Below are 16,749 nucleotides of genomic sequence, written 5' to 3'. Positions count from 1 at the left end.
AGTCTCTCAAAGCTCAAATAGTTGCTGCTAAAACAAAGGTTAGCTCTGTCGCTTAGCCACATCATGTTACATAAATACACTACATAGAACCAAAAGTTCACATTGTGATATTTGAAGTTCTTGCGATTATTTAGGAGTTGAAAACTAACTATATAGCCAAACAGAATTTAAGTTGGTGGTGTCTTGAGTTGTGCCAGCATACACCAAGCAGCACCGACAAATCTGTTCTGCTCAATATCATCTCTATGCAATACAAAATATTTCAATACAGTAGGAGACAAATGTCATTTTGTGACCCGTTCTTGTTCGCTTTTCCTTTATTTCTCACAAATGCAGCACAAGATCTATGAGTGAGTCCAACAGCAAGGACGAGAATGATGAGGCCCATGTCTGGGATAGCGCATGCAGAGCTCATGCAAAAGCAGCGGCAGTGAACTTTCACATATACAGTGGTACCTCAGAACTCGAAATTAATCCCTTCAGAACTCCGGATCGAATCCTAAAAAGTTCGAGTTCTGAACAAATTTTCCCCCTAAGAAATAATTGAAAACCAATTAATTGGTTCCCGGCCCCAAAAAAATTACACCTACAGGTAAATGTTTTTTTTTTTCTTTAGCATTTAAACACAAAATGAACAGGATAAAACAAGAAGAGCATATACTGTACTAAGCACATTTATCAAAACAGTAGTTTGTAAAGTAAGAAAATAAATGTATCCAAACAATGTGTAAAGTTAAAAAAAAATAAAAAAAATGTGTCCTGCCCCGATCGTCCGCTCCTTCCGTGTGCCACGCCCCCTCGTTAACCCCGTGTAGAATCCCCGTGTGATCAGCTGTTTCTGGTTGTTGTCATTAGTCCTGCGTATTTAGTCCGCGTTTCAGTTTGTTTCCCCAGTCCGGTCATTGTATTGTCCGTAATGCGTTTTGCCTGCCTTACACCAGTAATTAAACCCCGTATTCCCCGATACCCTGACGTCTGCGCCTTTGTCTCCGTTCCGTCCCCGTTCGGCACAACAATATTATTATAATTAAATGTATTAATGGTTTATTATTAATATTAAAATAAGAAATCTTTATTTATTATGGAATGACCCTTATCACATTTTTTAACAGTGAAACTACACCGGAAGGTGACGGTGAAAAAGTCAGCTTTAGCACTTAAAATTACAAATAACAACAGCCCAAAATCAAATCTCAATCTGGATGCCACTAGCGAAGAAAGTACTAAAAATTCAGGCCAAAAAAATAAATAAAAATGCAAAGCGCTGCTAGCAAGTTCAGTAATCATTTACATGGTCTATTCTAGCAACTATAGCAAGTAATGTGATAGACCTTTCAGACAAAAAGCTACTAAAACAAAAACCTGCATGAAGAGCAGAAAATAAAATACATTGTTCCACCCAAACCATACAGTAATAGATATGCAAATAAATAATACAAAAAACGAAGCCAGTTGATTTTATCTATACATTTGTATATTGTTTACAAATAATATAGTATTAGCTGTATAAGATGTAAGCGCTAAAGAACACAATTTCATTCATAGCGTCTCATTAAATCAGAAAAATCGCCAGCACTTCTGCTGTACCATAAAATACTGTATGACCTTTATGTGTTCATCAACATTAATATTTTACAGATTAATATTTTTCTGAAGCCAAAGAATAAGTATTAAGCAATACCACAGAACTGATAATGAGTGGTTATTAAATAGTTTGATTCATGGCAGTGAAGCCTCTTGAGAATTAAATGATAATCAAGCTTTGCTCTATAAGAACCTAACAAACACTGAGGATTAAGCCAGACACTTCTGAGTTACTTCAGCAGTGAGGAAGGGGTCAAGTTTGTGCAATGAAAGCAACTATAGCAAGCAGCCAGAACATATTTGAATAATTTGAAAACCATGCACACAAAGTCAGATCCACTGAAACACAGCTAAAATTCTGTACTGCAGTGTCCAGGTGAGTAAATAAAAAGCTATGATTTTATTTAATATTGTGAAGATATCTTTAATTAATCTGCCCTACCAGATTCTTGCATGAAGGACATTTACTCTTTCTTAACAGATTTTTATATTCAAAAGGAGGATTTGCTTTGAAGGAATAGCAGAGTCAATAGCTTAACCATTGTCTACACTGTCACTTGTCTGCAGCTGAAGAACTTAAACTTAAACCTGCATTGCAGATGTCTTTAAAGCCTCACACCAGACTAAACTACATTTCACTTCCCTTTCAAGCAGTGGTACAGATACTTTTACCACAAGGATCTGGTGCACCAACCCATTTGTTAGATTCACCACACGCAGCCGTTTCATACAGCTTGAGTAAATTTGCTCACTGGAGGCAGGGATTTGACGAGTGCAGTTTTGCAGCAAAGGCAAGGGTTTAAACTAAATTCACATAGATCCTTTAACACGTTTTCAAATTAAGATGGCATTTCAATAAATTCTTTGGGACAACGGCGTAAATAAGGCTTTCCACAATGCTTACGCTGCGTATTCTCAACTTTACTGTTGTTGTTGACCTACTGTTACTGGTTTTCATCGTTTCATGTAAGGGGTTGCTTCATAACCTGCAATGGACTGGCATCTTGTCCAGGGAGTACCCTAGCCTTGTGCCCTATGCTGGCTGGAATAGGCCCAGGCAGGATTAAGGCTTGGAACCTAGATAGTCCCAGTGCGTGTTAATTCTCACTGATGCCACGGCACAATGCTCATCTGTGTGATGCAAATCATATTTTATATCCTTAATTTTATCTTTCTTTCACTTTCATCTATCCAATGCTGCCCAACCGGCCACAACAGCTCCCATGACTTGTGTTTGTTTTTGTTCTATATATTATGTATACCAAGACTTTTAAAAAACATACTATACTGCAGTTACCATATTAACAAGGCATGGGCAGAGCTATTTTTCTGCTGTTTCGCACAGTCAGAATACTATATTCAGCCAGACAGGAGTAACCTCAGTAACCTCAGAAACTTTATTGTCATTATACAAAGGTATAACGAAAATTGTGTGCAGTCCCTTGCAGTGTTGGAGGGACTGGATATAACCTACATGCGATAAAAACTGCTCGAATTGGATCCTTCATTTCCCTGGGGGCTGAAGTGAGTGTTACTGGCCGAGCTACTGACACAGTCAGGGGGGGGGACCACCAGGGGAAGACAACAGGAGCCCATCCCCCTAACAAAGGGTGAATGCATAGGCCTCACCTAGCGTCTATAAAGAAGGGCAATGCAAGATGACAGGCGGCTAAGACGGGTGCTGACCGGGAGTCATGGGGAGCAGGAACACTGTAGTCTCATGTGCTTCATGGAAACCTGGCTGAATGCCGAAACTCCAGACTTTGCAGTCACACTGGATGGATCTCATATCACGCGTGAAGGACAGAAGAACAGGCGAAAGCAGTAGGAAGAACGAAAGCGGACGTGCTGTTTTTGTGAATGACAAACTCAGAACACATCACAATAGAAGCACAGCTGCTGCTCACTGTGGGACTGTGGCCATATTACATACAGCAGGAGATTTCACACGCCATTGTTTTGGCTCTACACGACTCCCCCCTCGGCAGATGCTGCAGGCACAGTGGAGATTATATATTCTATGATCAGTGATCGCCAAGAATACTCCTTAATTGCAACTTCTGGGGACTTCAGTCGTGATACGCTCTCCTCCACCCTCGTCAGTTCTTGACCAGTTTGTGAAATGTAAATTAAGCAAAAAGGAACTAGCACCTGTTAATGCTAATGCTAATGTTAAGGCTAATCTGACCACAGTCTGAGAGAAGGAGACTGAGAAAGCTTCAGAAGATGGCTTGGGGGTGACGAACTAGCACATATTCAGTGAGACACACGAGGATGACAGTTACAAACTGCAGACCACAAATGGCCTGATGGACATACTGAACTAGAAGAAGAGGACCTTCAAGTCTGGAGACTAGAAGGTGATCAAGTGTATAGAGAGGAGACTCAGCATTGTGAGATGAAAAACCACTACAGGGAGAAGATGGAGAGTGAGCTGCAGCAAAACAGTGTGAAGACAGTTTGGACCATCACTGGCTGCAAGATTTGACACTCATGTAGCAGTCCAGCCCTCCTCCAGTACTACCAGTCCTAGAGTACTGCCTGAGGGGTTTTTGACTATTCACTGCCCCCTCTACCACCTCCACACCTCCCTATGAGTCCCCATTGGGGACATCACACATGAGGTCTTCATATTCACTCCGCTTCCTAGACCGTCTGTCTCTGCTGACCAGGTGAGGAGAGAATGGGGGAAATTCCACCCTAAACAAGGCTGTGAGGCATGATGGAATCAGCCCCAGGGTCACGTGCCAGCCGGTTCAATGAGCCCCTTCAGTACCTGTTCACCCTCTCCTTGAAAGACATCCTGTGTGGTCTTGGTGCCAATGAAAGCACTCTAGAATGCCCTTAAGGACCTCAGACCAATTGTTCTCATTTCACACATGATCTATGAGAGGCTGCTCCTGAAACAGCCCAACTGCTGGTCGAAGATTACCTGGACCGCCTGCAATTTGCCCTCCAGGGCACATATAGGTGTAGATGATGCTCTGGTCTACATACTCTACAGAACCTAATCCCACATGGACAATCCTGGCACCACACATAGTATCCTGTTATACTTCTCTAGTGCCTTCAACATCACCAGCCTCTTTGACTGGGGACAATGTTAAGGCCACTGCAACTTGATGCCCCCAGTTTCCTGGATCATTAACTATCTGATCAAGAGATCTCCAGGACTGTGTATGGGAAGTAGTGTTGAGCAACACATTGGAACCTCAGGAAACTAATCCATTTCTCTATCTGTTCACACTCTACACAAAAAACATCCAGTACAACATCACACTTTGTAAGGTCCACTGACAATGGTGATGAATAAGAGCATATAGTAAGGTGGTGGAGAACCACCGGCAGATCAGGATCAAGACAAATGAGTTGGTGGTGGACTTCTGGTATGTCAAGGAGCCCTTCAGACCAGTCACCATCAAGGACCCAGGGGTTCACCTGAATAGAACACTGGACTGGGTGGACCACACAGTGGTCAACAACAGAAAACAGAGCAGATTTTGCTGTCTAATGAGTATGCTGCTGAGATATTTTCCTAGTCCACAATAGCCAGTATACTTATATAGGCTGTGGTCTACTGGAGAAAAGCAAGATCAGTTCAGCTGATGAAAACAACCACCTCAGGAAAGTGCCTCTTGCACATCTTGTATTCTTGCGTTCATGCTATGTGGTTATTTCTGTGCACTTTGCTTCTGTATGCAAACAAATTACCTCTCAGGGGTGATCTATACCCGTTTCCAGCAAAACTAAATCTAGGAAACGACAACCAAGGTGGTTTACTAAGGAAATTAAGAATAAAGTCAGGAGGAAAAGGGCTCTGTTCCACAACTGGAAAATAACTAATGATTTCAAAATCAAGCAGGAGTATCTAAGTCTACAGGCAGAGTTAAAAAATGACATTAGGCTATCAAAGAGGGATGTAGAAAGAAAAATTGCATTGGAGGCTAAGCATGACAGTAAAGGTTTCTTCCAATATTTTAACTCCAAGAGAGCACTAAAAGCTGAAATCACTAATTTGCAGGATAGTAAGGGCCTTATAATTGATAACGAAATTGATATGGTAAACGAGTTTAATGATTATTTTTCAAGGGTGTCCACAATAGAGAACACAAGTAACTTACCACCAATTAATACGAATACAGCATCGTCTATGACCAATATATGTATAACTGAGGTTGATGTGATACTAAGCCTAGCTAAACTCAAAATAAATAAATCGCAGGGGCCTGATGGCATCTTACCTTTAGTCTTGAAAGAGATGAGGGATATTATTAGCCAACCTTTGACTTTAATATTCCAGAAATCGTTATCTGCGGGTGTGGTACCATCAGATTGGAAGCATGCTAATATAACACCCATATTCAAAAAAGGGGATAGAAGTAATCCAGCAAACTATAGGCCAATCAGTTTAACTAGCATTACTGGAAAAATAATGGAAGCTATAATTCAAGTGAAAATGGTAGATTACCTAGATGCAAATAACATTATAAAGGATAGCCAACATGGATTTAGGAGAGGTAGATCCTGCTTAACGAATCTGCTTGAGTTCTTTGAGGAAAATACAAGTGAAATTGATCACAAAAAGGCCTATGATGTGATTTACTTAGATTTCGAGAAAGCCTTTGATGTTGTCCCCCACAAACGGCTCTTGTTAAAGCTTAAAGCTGCAGGAATTTTAGGAACTGTGGCAGCTTGGATCAAAAACTGGCTAACTGATAGGAAGCAGCGAGTAGTTATTAGAGGCACTATGTCACAGTGGGCCTCCGTTTATAGTGTGGTACCGCAGGGTTCAATTTTAGGACCACTATTGTTCCTAATTTACATTAATGATATTGACACGAATACATACAGTAAACTGGTTAAATTTGCAGACGACACTAAGGTGGGCCGGGTAGCAGATACTAATCTAGCAGCAGAGAGGCTTCAACGGGATCTGGATTTAATTAGCGAATGGGCTGATACTTGGCAGATGAAATTTAACACAGATAAATGTAAGGTAATCCATGCAGGGAACAGAAATATACAGTACAGATATTTTATGGGTTCCACTGAAATAAAGGTAGCTGATTACGAGAAAGATCTCGGTATGTATGTTGATGCTTCCATGTCCCACTCTCGCCAATGTGGGGAAGCAATAAAAAAGGCGAACAGAATGTTGGGTTATATCTCTAGATGTGTGGAGTTTAAGTTAAGGGAGGTGATGTTACACTTATATAATTCCTTGGTAAGACCCCACCTACAATACTGTGTGCAGGTTTGGTCACCATACCTCAAGAAGGACATTGCTGCCTTAGAAAAGGTGCAACGAAGAGCTACGAGAATGATTCCTGGTCTTAGAGGAATGTCTTACGAGGAGAGGTTGGCAGAACTGAATCTGTTCAGCCTTGAGCAAAGGAGACTAAGGGGGGATATGATTCAGGTATATAAGATTCTAACGGGTCTGGATGCTGTTCAGCCAAATGACTATTTCAATATTAGTCTAAATACTAGAACTCGTGGCCATAAGTGGAAATTAGCTGGAGAACATTTTAAAATAAATTTGAGGAAGCACTTCTTTACACAGCGTGTAGTCAGAGTATGGAATAGTCTTCCTGCTATTGTAGTGGAAGCTAAAACCATGGGTTCCTTTAAATCAGAGCTAGATAAGATTTTAACAACTCTGAGCTATTAGCTAAGTTCTCCCCAAACGAGCTTGATGGGCCGAATGGCCTCCTCTCGTTTGTAAATTTCTTATGTTCTTATGTTCTATATGTAAATATGCTACATGGCTATAAATGAAACTTCAAAACATTATAGAACTTTAGGAGTAGAAAATCTTCACAAATCATACCACTCTGCTCTGAAAATGATTGATAAGCCCTAAAGAAATTGTTCACCGAGTTGTTGAGTTATATGAGTAACAAGTCAACTTATGAAAAACATTCATCTACAGTTTGAGCAGGTGCTAGTCTGATCAGTTAATCCATATCAGGGAGAACACTTCGATCTAGGACAGGATTTGTAAACCAAAAGAAAGAAAAGAAAAGAAAAGGTCCTGGATTTCACTTAAGCACTGAGTTCTTGTGTGCTGATTGGTCCATTTCCTATAATCATACACGTGTCATTAATTTAATGTGAAACAGCTGGATGAGTCTTTCAGCCAAGGAAACAAACAAGTCAAAGCACAAGAACAACTATTTAGCCAGGAACACCAGAGCCTTTCAGTCTTAACACCTCAGTGTCTTTACTGATATGGATTAGGTGGTAACCCTGTATCTTATGTATACTATCCCAGAAAACCATTCCACGCCAGCACCCAGACAAACCACATACATCACTTGAAAAACTATTTCATTTTTAGCTTCCTTCATAAGAGGGCCTAACAAATTGCTACTAAAAAAACTAATGGATGCCCAATCTGAACTGCCATATCATATACAAAGTCAAATATCAAACTCTCTGTAATCTTTACAGTAAATACGAACTGAACACTGTATATAGGGAGGTGCTAACAGTTTCTTATTTGACTAAATTTGAAAAGATCAGGTTCAGGTCACTGCACAGTTGTGTTCCCGATTTAAACAAACCAACCGACTTAGAGAAGTTTAAAGTCGATCATTAATGCTGACAAGCCGTTGTATGTCAAATAAGCTGGGGGGTGCCTTTCGCATATCGCAATTAAAGATTATGATGAAAGACACTGTACGGCACAGGCCCAGGTTGAACGCAGGTCAGCTCTGGCATGGATCCTTAAAGTCTTACGCAGTCCGGCTACCTAGTTAAAAATGTGTCGTGCATGAGGTTATTTTTACCAAGCCTTAAGCTGTCGTATCGTAATGCAGAAGGGTCGCCTAAGTGTTTGCAGTTTACGATCCCCGGGGTTGTTGAACCACAAAAAGTGTAGCAAAATATATTTATACAAATTATGTTTATATAAATGTGGCAAACAAAATGCAAAGATAAGCGTGAAGCAACACGCCATCGCGATACAATGTCACCACAACTAAAGTGCTTAACTTGATCTGAGTCTCCACCCCCCTCCAGTAGCAAAGTTTAGCTACATTTATCCATTGCAAAGCACGGGGGGTTCTTGATTCATTCCTTCAGCGTGGTCTCATCCATCTTCCGTCAATGCACACATGAAATGCAATGGGAAACCAAACAGGAAGCGCCCCCTAACACAATCAGTAACTTCCTTAGGGTGTTAAGTAAGCCTTTTTACCGGCGATCACGTCTGAAAGTTGCGGACTCAGGCTCACCTGGTGAAGCAGAATTCACAGTGGCTGCCCCTTTCGTTGACAGTCAGCACGTATGCATACGCCGGGCAGGAAAACAGCAGATCGCCAACTTTGAAGTGTTTCAAAGCCCTCAGTCCTCTCCCTTTGCCGGGGCTCATGAACCGCTCCGTTCCTTCAATGCCTTCTGTTTTCATTGTTCTTTTTTCTTTATTCTTGCGGTTCTTTTCTCCTCGTGTTTGCCTCGATTTCCTGGACTGGCGTTTAATGCAAGTGAAATGAGGTAACTTGACACCGCGAGGTTTGTAAAAAAAATATATAAAATAGAAAATAAAATAAAATAAAGGTTTGACCGAGGAATCCTTTTTTTGATCCGGACAATTTAAATACCCTCGGCGACTACCAGACCAGCTTCGCCCTCATTATGAACTACATAAATGGTAGCTTCAGACAGCTCACTCTACTACGGCAGTACAGAAGGATTCCGCGTGGTCTTAGAGCCCGTTTAATTATCATGGCCACATTTTCATGGCGTGACTGCCGCATTGTTCTAGGGTGGACCCTTTTCTGGACCTTATCGTTATTAATAATTCTTCGTCACAGTGACTGATTTCCGAATACATGAATCAAGATGCACAGTATAAACATACGGATATGACCTAGGTACACATTTGTTATATCTTAAAACACTAAAACATTAAAGTATAGGCCTACATGTTTTGATGTATTAGTCTAATGACATTTTTGTTTCCAGAACATTAAAATAAATAACATAAAGCTTAATACAATAGTTCCATCAGTGTAATAATTTCAAATATCAGTGAAAATATCTTTTGTTCTCGTACTGAATTTGAACTTGCAATGCAGTCAAACGATATATAACTCAGTTCTTAAATAAACAGACACACATATTCGGGCATTTATGCTATGATTGTTGTGCAGATGTACTGCTATATCTCATGGGAAGTACTTGGTAAGGAACAGGTAATTGCTCATCCTTATTAAGAAGTTGGTTGCATCTATTAAGTATAGGCTACGGACAAGGACGAAGTAAGACGCTAATCAGCAATGCTGAAGTCAGAGTGATTATCAAGCTAATAGTGTATGGAAGCATTACACGCAGAGTGGCTGGCTCGGTATAAATAATGTATAAATTATGTTTGTAGTCAATGGGTAGATGGGTGAAGTTGGATCTCAAGAAGGGAATTGGTCCGTTGTATCCGAACACGTTTGGGAACCGTATTTATCACGCATTGGCTAATTAACATAATAGCATTATATTTTGATAAAAAACATCAATAACTTGTAACAAATCTACAATGCATATTCAACTATCGAGGTTTTACTTGTATGCTTGAAATCACTTCCGCTCCAATTGCAAACAGAATTCACATCATTGGACAACATCAGCAATATAGCAATATTACTGATATCCGTAAGTAGGCTACAATATGTCGAAATTTGCTATCATCTTTTGAAGCAAAACTCAAATGAGCAGTTTAATTTGTTACAAATATATTTTTTTCAGTACGTTAAATATATTAATATAATTGATACTTCTCTGACAACGAAAATACGTTTTGGTAGAACTTCTGCATATGAAAGCCAGATATTAGCTCAGAAGAATAGCTTGGTACACGATTTATTTTGATTTGGTTCCATCTAGTGGTGATCATAAGGAAGAAACATTTTCTGGATGATTGAATTCACTGTTCATGCTTTTTTGACACCAAGTAATTGCAGGCAATGTAAAGTGTCACGCCCAGCTCCGTCCGATCCTAATGTGTGCCACGCCCACCTCGTTACCTCGTGTTCATCCCTGATTGTTCTCACCTGTTGCCTGTTCCGTTTGCCTAGTCTTGTGTATTTAGTCCTCGTCTGAGTCAGTCTTCCCTAGATTTGTCATTGATGTTACCCTTCGTTCTTCCCCGTCTTGTGGATCCCATCCGAATAAACCCCGTTTACCCTTCTTCCCGGCTCCGTTTCCCTGCTTCCCGGATCGCCTCCCCAGCGAACGTGACATAAAGTTTACTTATTATTAATTTTGAATACGGTCTCTGTTTACATAGTTTTATTGTGCGCGGCTCATAAAGCTTAATTTGCCTGAAGTGTAATTTAAATTTAGTGTTCAAGTAAAAGGAAATGCCACTATTATTGTTGTTGTTGCTGCTGCTGCTGCGGAACCATTTTGCCCATTGCCCATATAGTGTGATTGTATGAGAGGGTCTGCATACTTGTATCTGTCCAAGAATAAACAGTTAGACGAAGTAGTGATTTCCGTAAATACCTTGATTTCTATTGACACATCAGAATTAAAAAATTATGAAGTAGACACCTATTTTCACATCTCCAGGTTCATGTTATTTATGGTATGTTTCTTCTTTTAGAACATTTCTAAATTTATTTTCAGTCTACCTGTAAGATGAAATCTGAATCTCACTTCATAATGCTGTGAATGTGTTAATATTGAAGACACACAGGTCAGGATAATACTATGGCTTTAAATATTAAAGATTATGATGAAAGAATGAATTACAGTCCCCTCTGCAATTATTGGCACCTCTGGTAAAGATAGTTAATCCCACTTTGAAAAATGAGCAAAATCCATTCTTTAATTCAAGTAAATTTATTTATTTGAAAAAATCCTTCATCTCGAAATTATGATTTTTAACCAAATCCATGTGCCACAATTTCTGGCACCCCTAACAATTAATATGAACAAAATGTAACTGAACCATTCCCCCCATTTATGTCCTACATTTTGAAGAGTGTGTAGAAACTTTCAGCCAGTAATCCATGACTTCCTGTTTCACTGGGGTATAAATATGAGGTGATGGGTCAAATTCCACATCAACATGTGAAAGGTAAGAGAACACACCAATCAGCTGAGGGAGAGCTGTCTTGGCTTTCATAAGGAATGGGGAAAAAAAAGTTTCTTACTTTAAAATTCCCGTTTCTACCATGTTGGCAATAATTGAACAGCTCAAATCAATTGAGATTGTGACAAATTTACCTGCTGCAATACCCAAGATTATTTCTGCCCCCATGGACAGTGAGGAATTAACAAAGGAATTACAGCAAAATGTAGCATCTTGGGGTCACCAAGTCTTCAAAACCATCATCAGATGCCACCTCCATGCAAACAGATTATTTGGAAGAACATGCCAGAAAAAAGTCTTTCCTGTCATTTAACCACAAATGTGGAGTTTGCTAAATGCTACTGGAACTTTGACTAGAACCAAATTTTATGGTGGGTGTGGTGTAAAGGATGGTTTTACTGAAAATAACCTTTTCCCCACTGCTAAGTACAGTGGAGGTTCTGTGATGTTGTAGGGCTGGTATGGTGCATGGCATGAGTAGTGAGCACAGCTAACTGAAAAGTTAGCTTCGATAACAGCTGATCCGCTAACTCCAAGGTGTAATTCCATTACACTAAACCGATGAATCACAAAAATTTATTGGAAGCTATAAGGAGAACTGCTAACCACTAACTTTTATTATGGCTCTTAATAATAATAATTGATACTTTATTGATCTCTGTGGGGAAATTATCTTTATGCCTCCCTCAACTTGCTCTTTGTAGAGTAAGTTGTCCGTGAAGGGAAACCACCTGTTGGGGCACCCAGGGAGCTGGGGGTTAAGGGCCTTGCTCAAGGACCCGCCCGCAGACATGCTGAGACTGGGTTTGAACCGGTGACCTTCTGATTACAGGCTGATAAACAATATATGTTTTAGAGGGGTTTTAGTGCTATCTATCCATCTAGGTTGTTCTGTTGGGTGTTGCCTAGTTTTGGCGATATCAGCCGTAGAAATGTTGGGCTTCTCTCGAATATAATGGGACTGAATGGCATTCTTACAGAAGATAAGAGCACAAGCACCCTGGCTATATCTTCTGCGCAGTGATACGATTGGTGTGTGAAGTTCGGTATTATTGAGAAACAGCCCATGTTCTCTGCGCATGCATCAACCCAAAGGGGCCTGAGAGTGATGGGGTTTGAGAGCGGCGTTGAGAGTCTGCAGCCGTATATTATTGAAAAAGTGAGCTTCGCTAATTAGCAGTTAGCGGATTAACAGAACCTTGCCCACCACTGCACGGCACCATGGACTCCATGAAATACAAGGGCATTTTACATCTAAATCTGGCTGCCTCTGCCAAGAACCTAAAACTGGGTCATTGTTGGATCTTACAGCAGGACAATAATCTGAAACATTTGTCCAAATCAACACAACGGTTAACTGAACACAAAATCAAGCTTCTGTCATGGCCATCTCAGTCCCAAGACCCAAACCTATCAGGTGAGCTGTTGAGGAGACTCAAATGAGCATGGAGAGGAGCTTTGACCCTGGATGATCTGGAAAGATTCTGCAAAGAGTGATGGTCTCTGGTTCCCTGCTCTATTACCTCTAACCTTATAAGATGTTATAGGAGAAGACTGCTGAATGCTGAATGCTTTCATTGGCAAAGGGGGGTTGTATAAAGTCCTTTGCAATAATCCTGGCACATATGGTTTTGTTAAAAAAATATTATTTCTTGATAAGGGTATTTTTTTCTTTGGAAGAAATCTACTTCAACTAAATGATTAGATGATTGGATTTTTCCAATATTTTTTTTCAGTGTGAGACTAAGATAATTCACTAAAAGCTGAATTTCTTATAACCTTTAACACTTATCATTACCAGGGATGCCAAATATCATGGAGGCCATTGTATGTGTCTGTGGTAACAAAGAACTGGTCTTTAATACTATAGTGCACATCTACTGTAGTACTACATGCTACGGTCAGGGGCCTTGCTAGAGATTTTGGGCCCCATGAAGACATATCATATTGGGTCCTCCAGTCCAGACCAATGCAGTTATTTTCCACATTTTCTAGCCCCCCCCTGTCACTCAGGGGCCCTTGGAATAGTCTTTGGAATCCCCCGCCCCTTACGGCTCCCCTGGCTACGGTCAGTGTAAATAATACGAAACATAAGAATTATTCCTGCTTCTAAATCCCCTTGTCTTTGGAAATCTATTTTATAAAACCACCTCCATATGACTCCAAAGAATTCTCTCACATTCACTGAACTGTTAATATTGTATCTAACCGCTTGTCTTACATTTAATTCCAATGCTGCAAATCTTTCCAATACAGACATTAATTTCTTATTGTTTAAATTTCCATGCCACATGTGCAGGATATTTTCAATTCTGAGAAAATTTATGCCACGATTATCTCATTTTAATTATTACGAGATTTTTTTCTCTCTCACTGTGAGACTTGGAATTTCCCCAAAGCTTGTGCCGAAATTTGATTTTCCTTTGAGAGGGTGGAACATTTGTAATGATATTATTTTGAAAACAAATAAATAAATCAAGAAGATGGATTAGATGGTCCAGATTGACATTTTGAATGAAAGGCACTGCTAAGTAATCATAAGTAGATTTAGGTCTCAAGGAGATTTTGCTATGTTGTAATGTTGCAGAACACTGGGCTACAATTTTTATACATTTAAATCTCACAGCAAGCACACATAGCTTAACAGTGCCCTGAGCTAATTCAGATTGGACCGTAATGTTGGTCTGATTTCTTGCTTTCAGAAATGATGCTTCATAATTATGGAAAATGCCTTTGTTATTACTTTAATTGTGTAGCTCAGTGTTTCTCAATCCAGCCATTGGCGCCCCCCAGACAGTCCAAATTCTTCCTCCCTCTCAATTAACAACACACTTGTACCAGGTACTCTGTGGTCTTGACTGCTTGTTTGGTTCAGGTTTGTTCGGAGCTGGGAGGGAGGAAAAATGCGAACTGTCTGGGGCTTCTTATGAACTGGGCTGAGAAACACTGGTCCAACTAAAGATACAGAGAAAGGAGATCTAAAGACTCTTTTCTTGCACTGTCTTCCTCCTTGATTGATTTCTGCTTTAACTGAGTAAATTTTGGAGTTTTCTTGTACTCCCCCAGTGGTTGCTTATTTGACTTAAAATTCCTGAAATTGACAGGATGTGTAGTTACAATGCATGTAGTCTGGCTCCTTGCTTCTGCTTTAGCTCATACCATTTAGACATGGCTGTGTCTGCTAGCATCTTTGTTTCAGACCAGATGGGTGCAGCAGACAGTACATTCCAGGGCTGTGTTCTGAATCTTTAGAAGATGGTGCCTGTATCACATTGATTTGACAGTATGCTTTCTCGTTTTGTTAACTCTTCTTTGGCATCAGTCAGCTCCGTGTCCTGTGTACTCCAGTGTTTCACAGTGAAACTCTGTACTTACCTGTTTGCAAGCAGACAATTGCCAAGCAGTGTAGTTCAGTGGAACACAAAGACACATAGCTGTTGAGTGATTCCAAAGCTAAACATAATGTTTGCTGCACTCATAATTGATTTCTTATTCTCTATGCAATGCTGAAGCAATGATTCATGAGCTGAAAAAGATTGAAAGAGAAAAGGTTTTTCATTGAGAAAGCAACTTTGAGAAATGGTTGCAATACTAATAAAGCAAAAGTACCACATAGAAAACATAGACTTTTTGGTGTCAACGCAATAAAACTAATTTACTTAATTGGACAAATATATTTATGAAGAATATTATGGTATTCATTCAATGTCCCACCCTTCCATGTCGTCAGTACTTCCCCCAAGCATGCCATCGTGAACAACTAGACTATAAGACCAAAAGTATGTGGAGACCCCTATTAATTAGACAAATTAGTTAATTATGCCACACTCATTGCGGGCACAGGTGTATAATTGAGCAAACCATCTTGCAATCTACAGTATAGCACGAAACATTAGTAGAATAGCAGTTGTACAGAAGAGGATAGTGACTTTCAACTTGGCATCATCATAGGATGACAAATAATTTGCCAAATTTCTGATATGCCAGAACTGCATTGGTCAATCGCAAATGAAATGATTGTGAAGTGGAAACATCTGAGAACAAGTTCAGTTGAGAAGTGGTAGGCCATAGAAATGCACAGAAATGGACCTGATCACCCAACATCCATACCCAGCCTGGGGGGTGTTTCCCAAAACCATAGCTGCTAACTATGTTTCCTTATGTTCAACAACATTTTGTACTTTGCACAGGTGATGTTTTCTTGCAGAACAAAGCAATCCAATCGATAAATGAAAATTCTGTATCTCAGTCCCTCTGCAAACAAAATACAACAGAATATCATATTATGTTAGACAAAAACAGGAATTATTTGCTCCTGTGATTGTTGCTTTCTTTAGGATCTTGTGAATAGATGTGTGATCATATGCCAATGTGTTGAAAATTTTAAATGTACCTGTGTAATGTTTTGCCGGGGAGTGCATGTTTTTGTTAGCCTAACCCTGAGTGTGAGTATTGCATAATTTGTTGATTTTCTTGTTTGTGCCCCTGCTAGTTTCTGCTGGCGGCAAGCTATCAATAAAGGCGGAATTTCAGTTTTTAGAGCAATTTTGCCCATATCTTAAAGATGACCTACAAGCTTTCTACAATACGTTTGTCTAGAAGATGAACCAGAAACTTCTTTGGGGTTAAAATACTTGTCAAGGATGCACGGTGGTCAAGCTGCATGAAAAGGGGGATGGTGTGGGGTGAAGTCTTTGGGGGGGCTGGGGGGATCCTGACGACAAAATTTTCCAACCCGGGGGTTGGGTTTTCGAGCGAATTGCCCATTTTTAATTGTATTAAGGTCTAGATTCGGTTTTTGTGATGTTTTTCCCCTGGAGGATGACATCCACGTGCATCCTATGAGAACTCAAGCCCATCATCTATTAAGTTCATAGACCATCTTTGTATTATTCCTCTGTGGTTTATTTTGCTTATAGCTATTACATAGAAAGCTCTTTTCAGTTTCCAATTTGTCTAATTCATCTTTAGAAATTCACTTGAGCTTTTAAGTATTCACTTTGTGATGGAGTGACATCCCATCCAGGATGTACCCTAGCCTTGTGCCCCCCCGTGACCCTGACCACGATAAG

At 40.0% G+C, this 16,749-nt stretch overlaps 1 protein-coding gene across 1 annotated transcript in view; it reads right to left on the bottom strand.

The window, feature by feature from the left end:
* Positions 1–9,255, bottom strand: part of smyd2a (SET and MYND domain containing 2a) — a 29,714-nt gene extending 20,459 nt beyond the window's left edge. The window contains exon 1 of the mRNA XM_023791815.2: positions 8,823–9,255. Coding sequence (XP_023647583.1) covers positions 8,823–8,995 — 173 coding nt within the window. The 5' untranslated portion in view covers positions 8,996–9,255. The remainder of the gene's footprint in view (positions 1–8,822) is intronic.
* Positions 9,256–16,749: the final 7,494 nt, after the last annotated feature.

This window comes from Paramormyrops kingsleyae, chromosome 14 (assembly GCF_048594095.1).
Source record: "Paramormyrops kingsleyae isolate MSU_618 chromosome 14, PKINGS_0.4, whole genome shotgun sequence".
NCBI classification, from domain to species: Eukaryota; Metazoa; Chordata; class Actinopteri; order Osteoglossiformes; family Mormyridae; genus Paramormyrops; species Paramormyrops kingsleyae.
The sequence above is the reverse complement of the archived record's forward strand: the minus strand, read 5'-3'. Positions and strand labels throughout refer to the sequence as shown.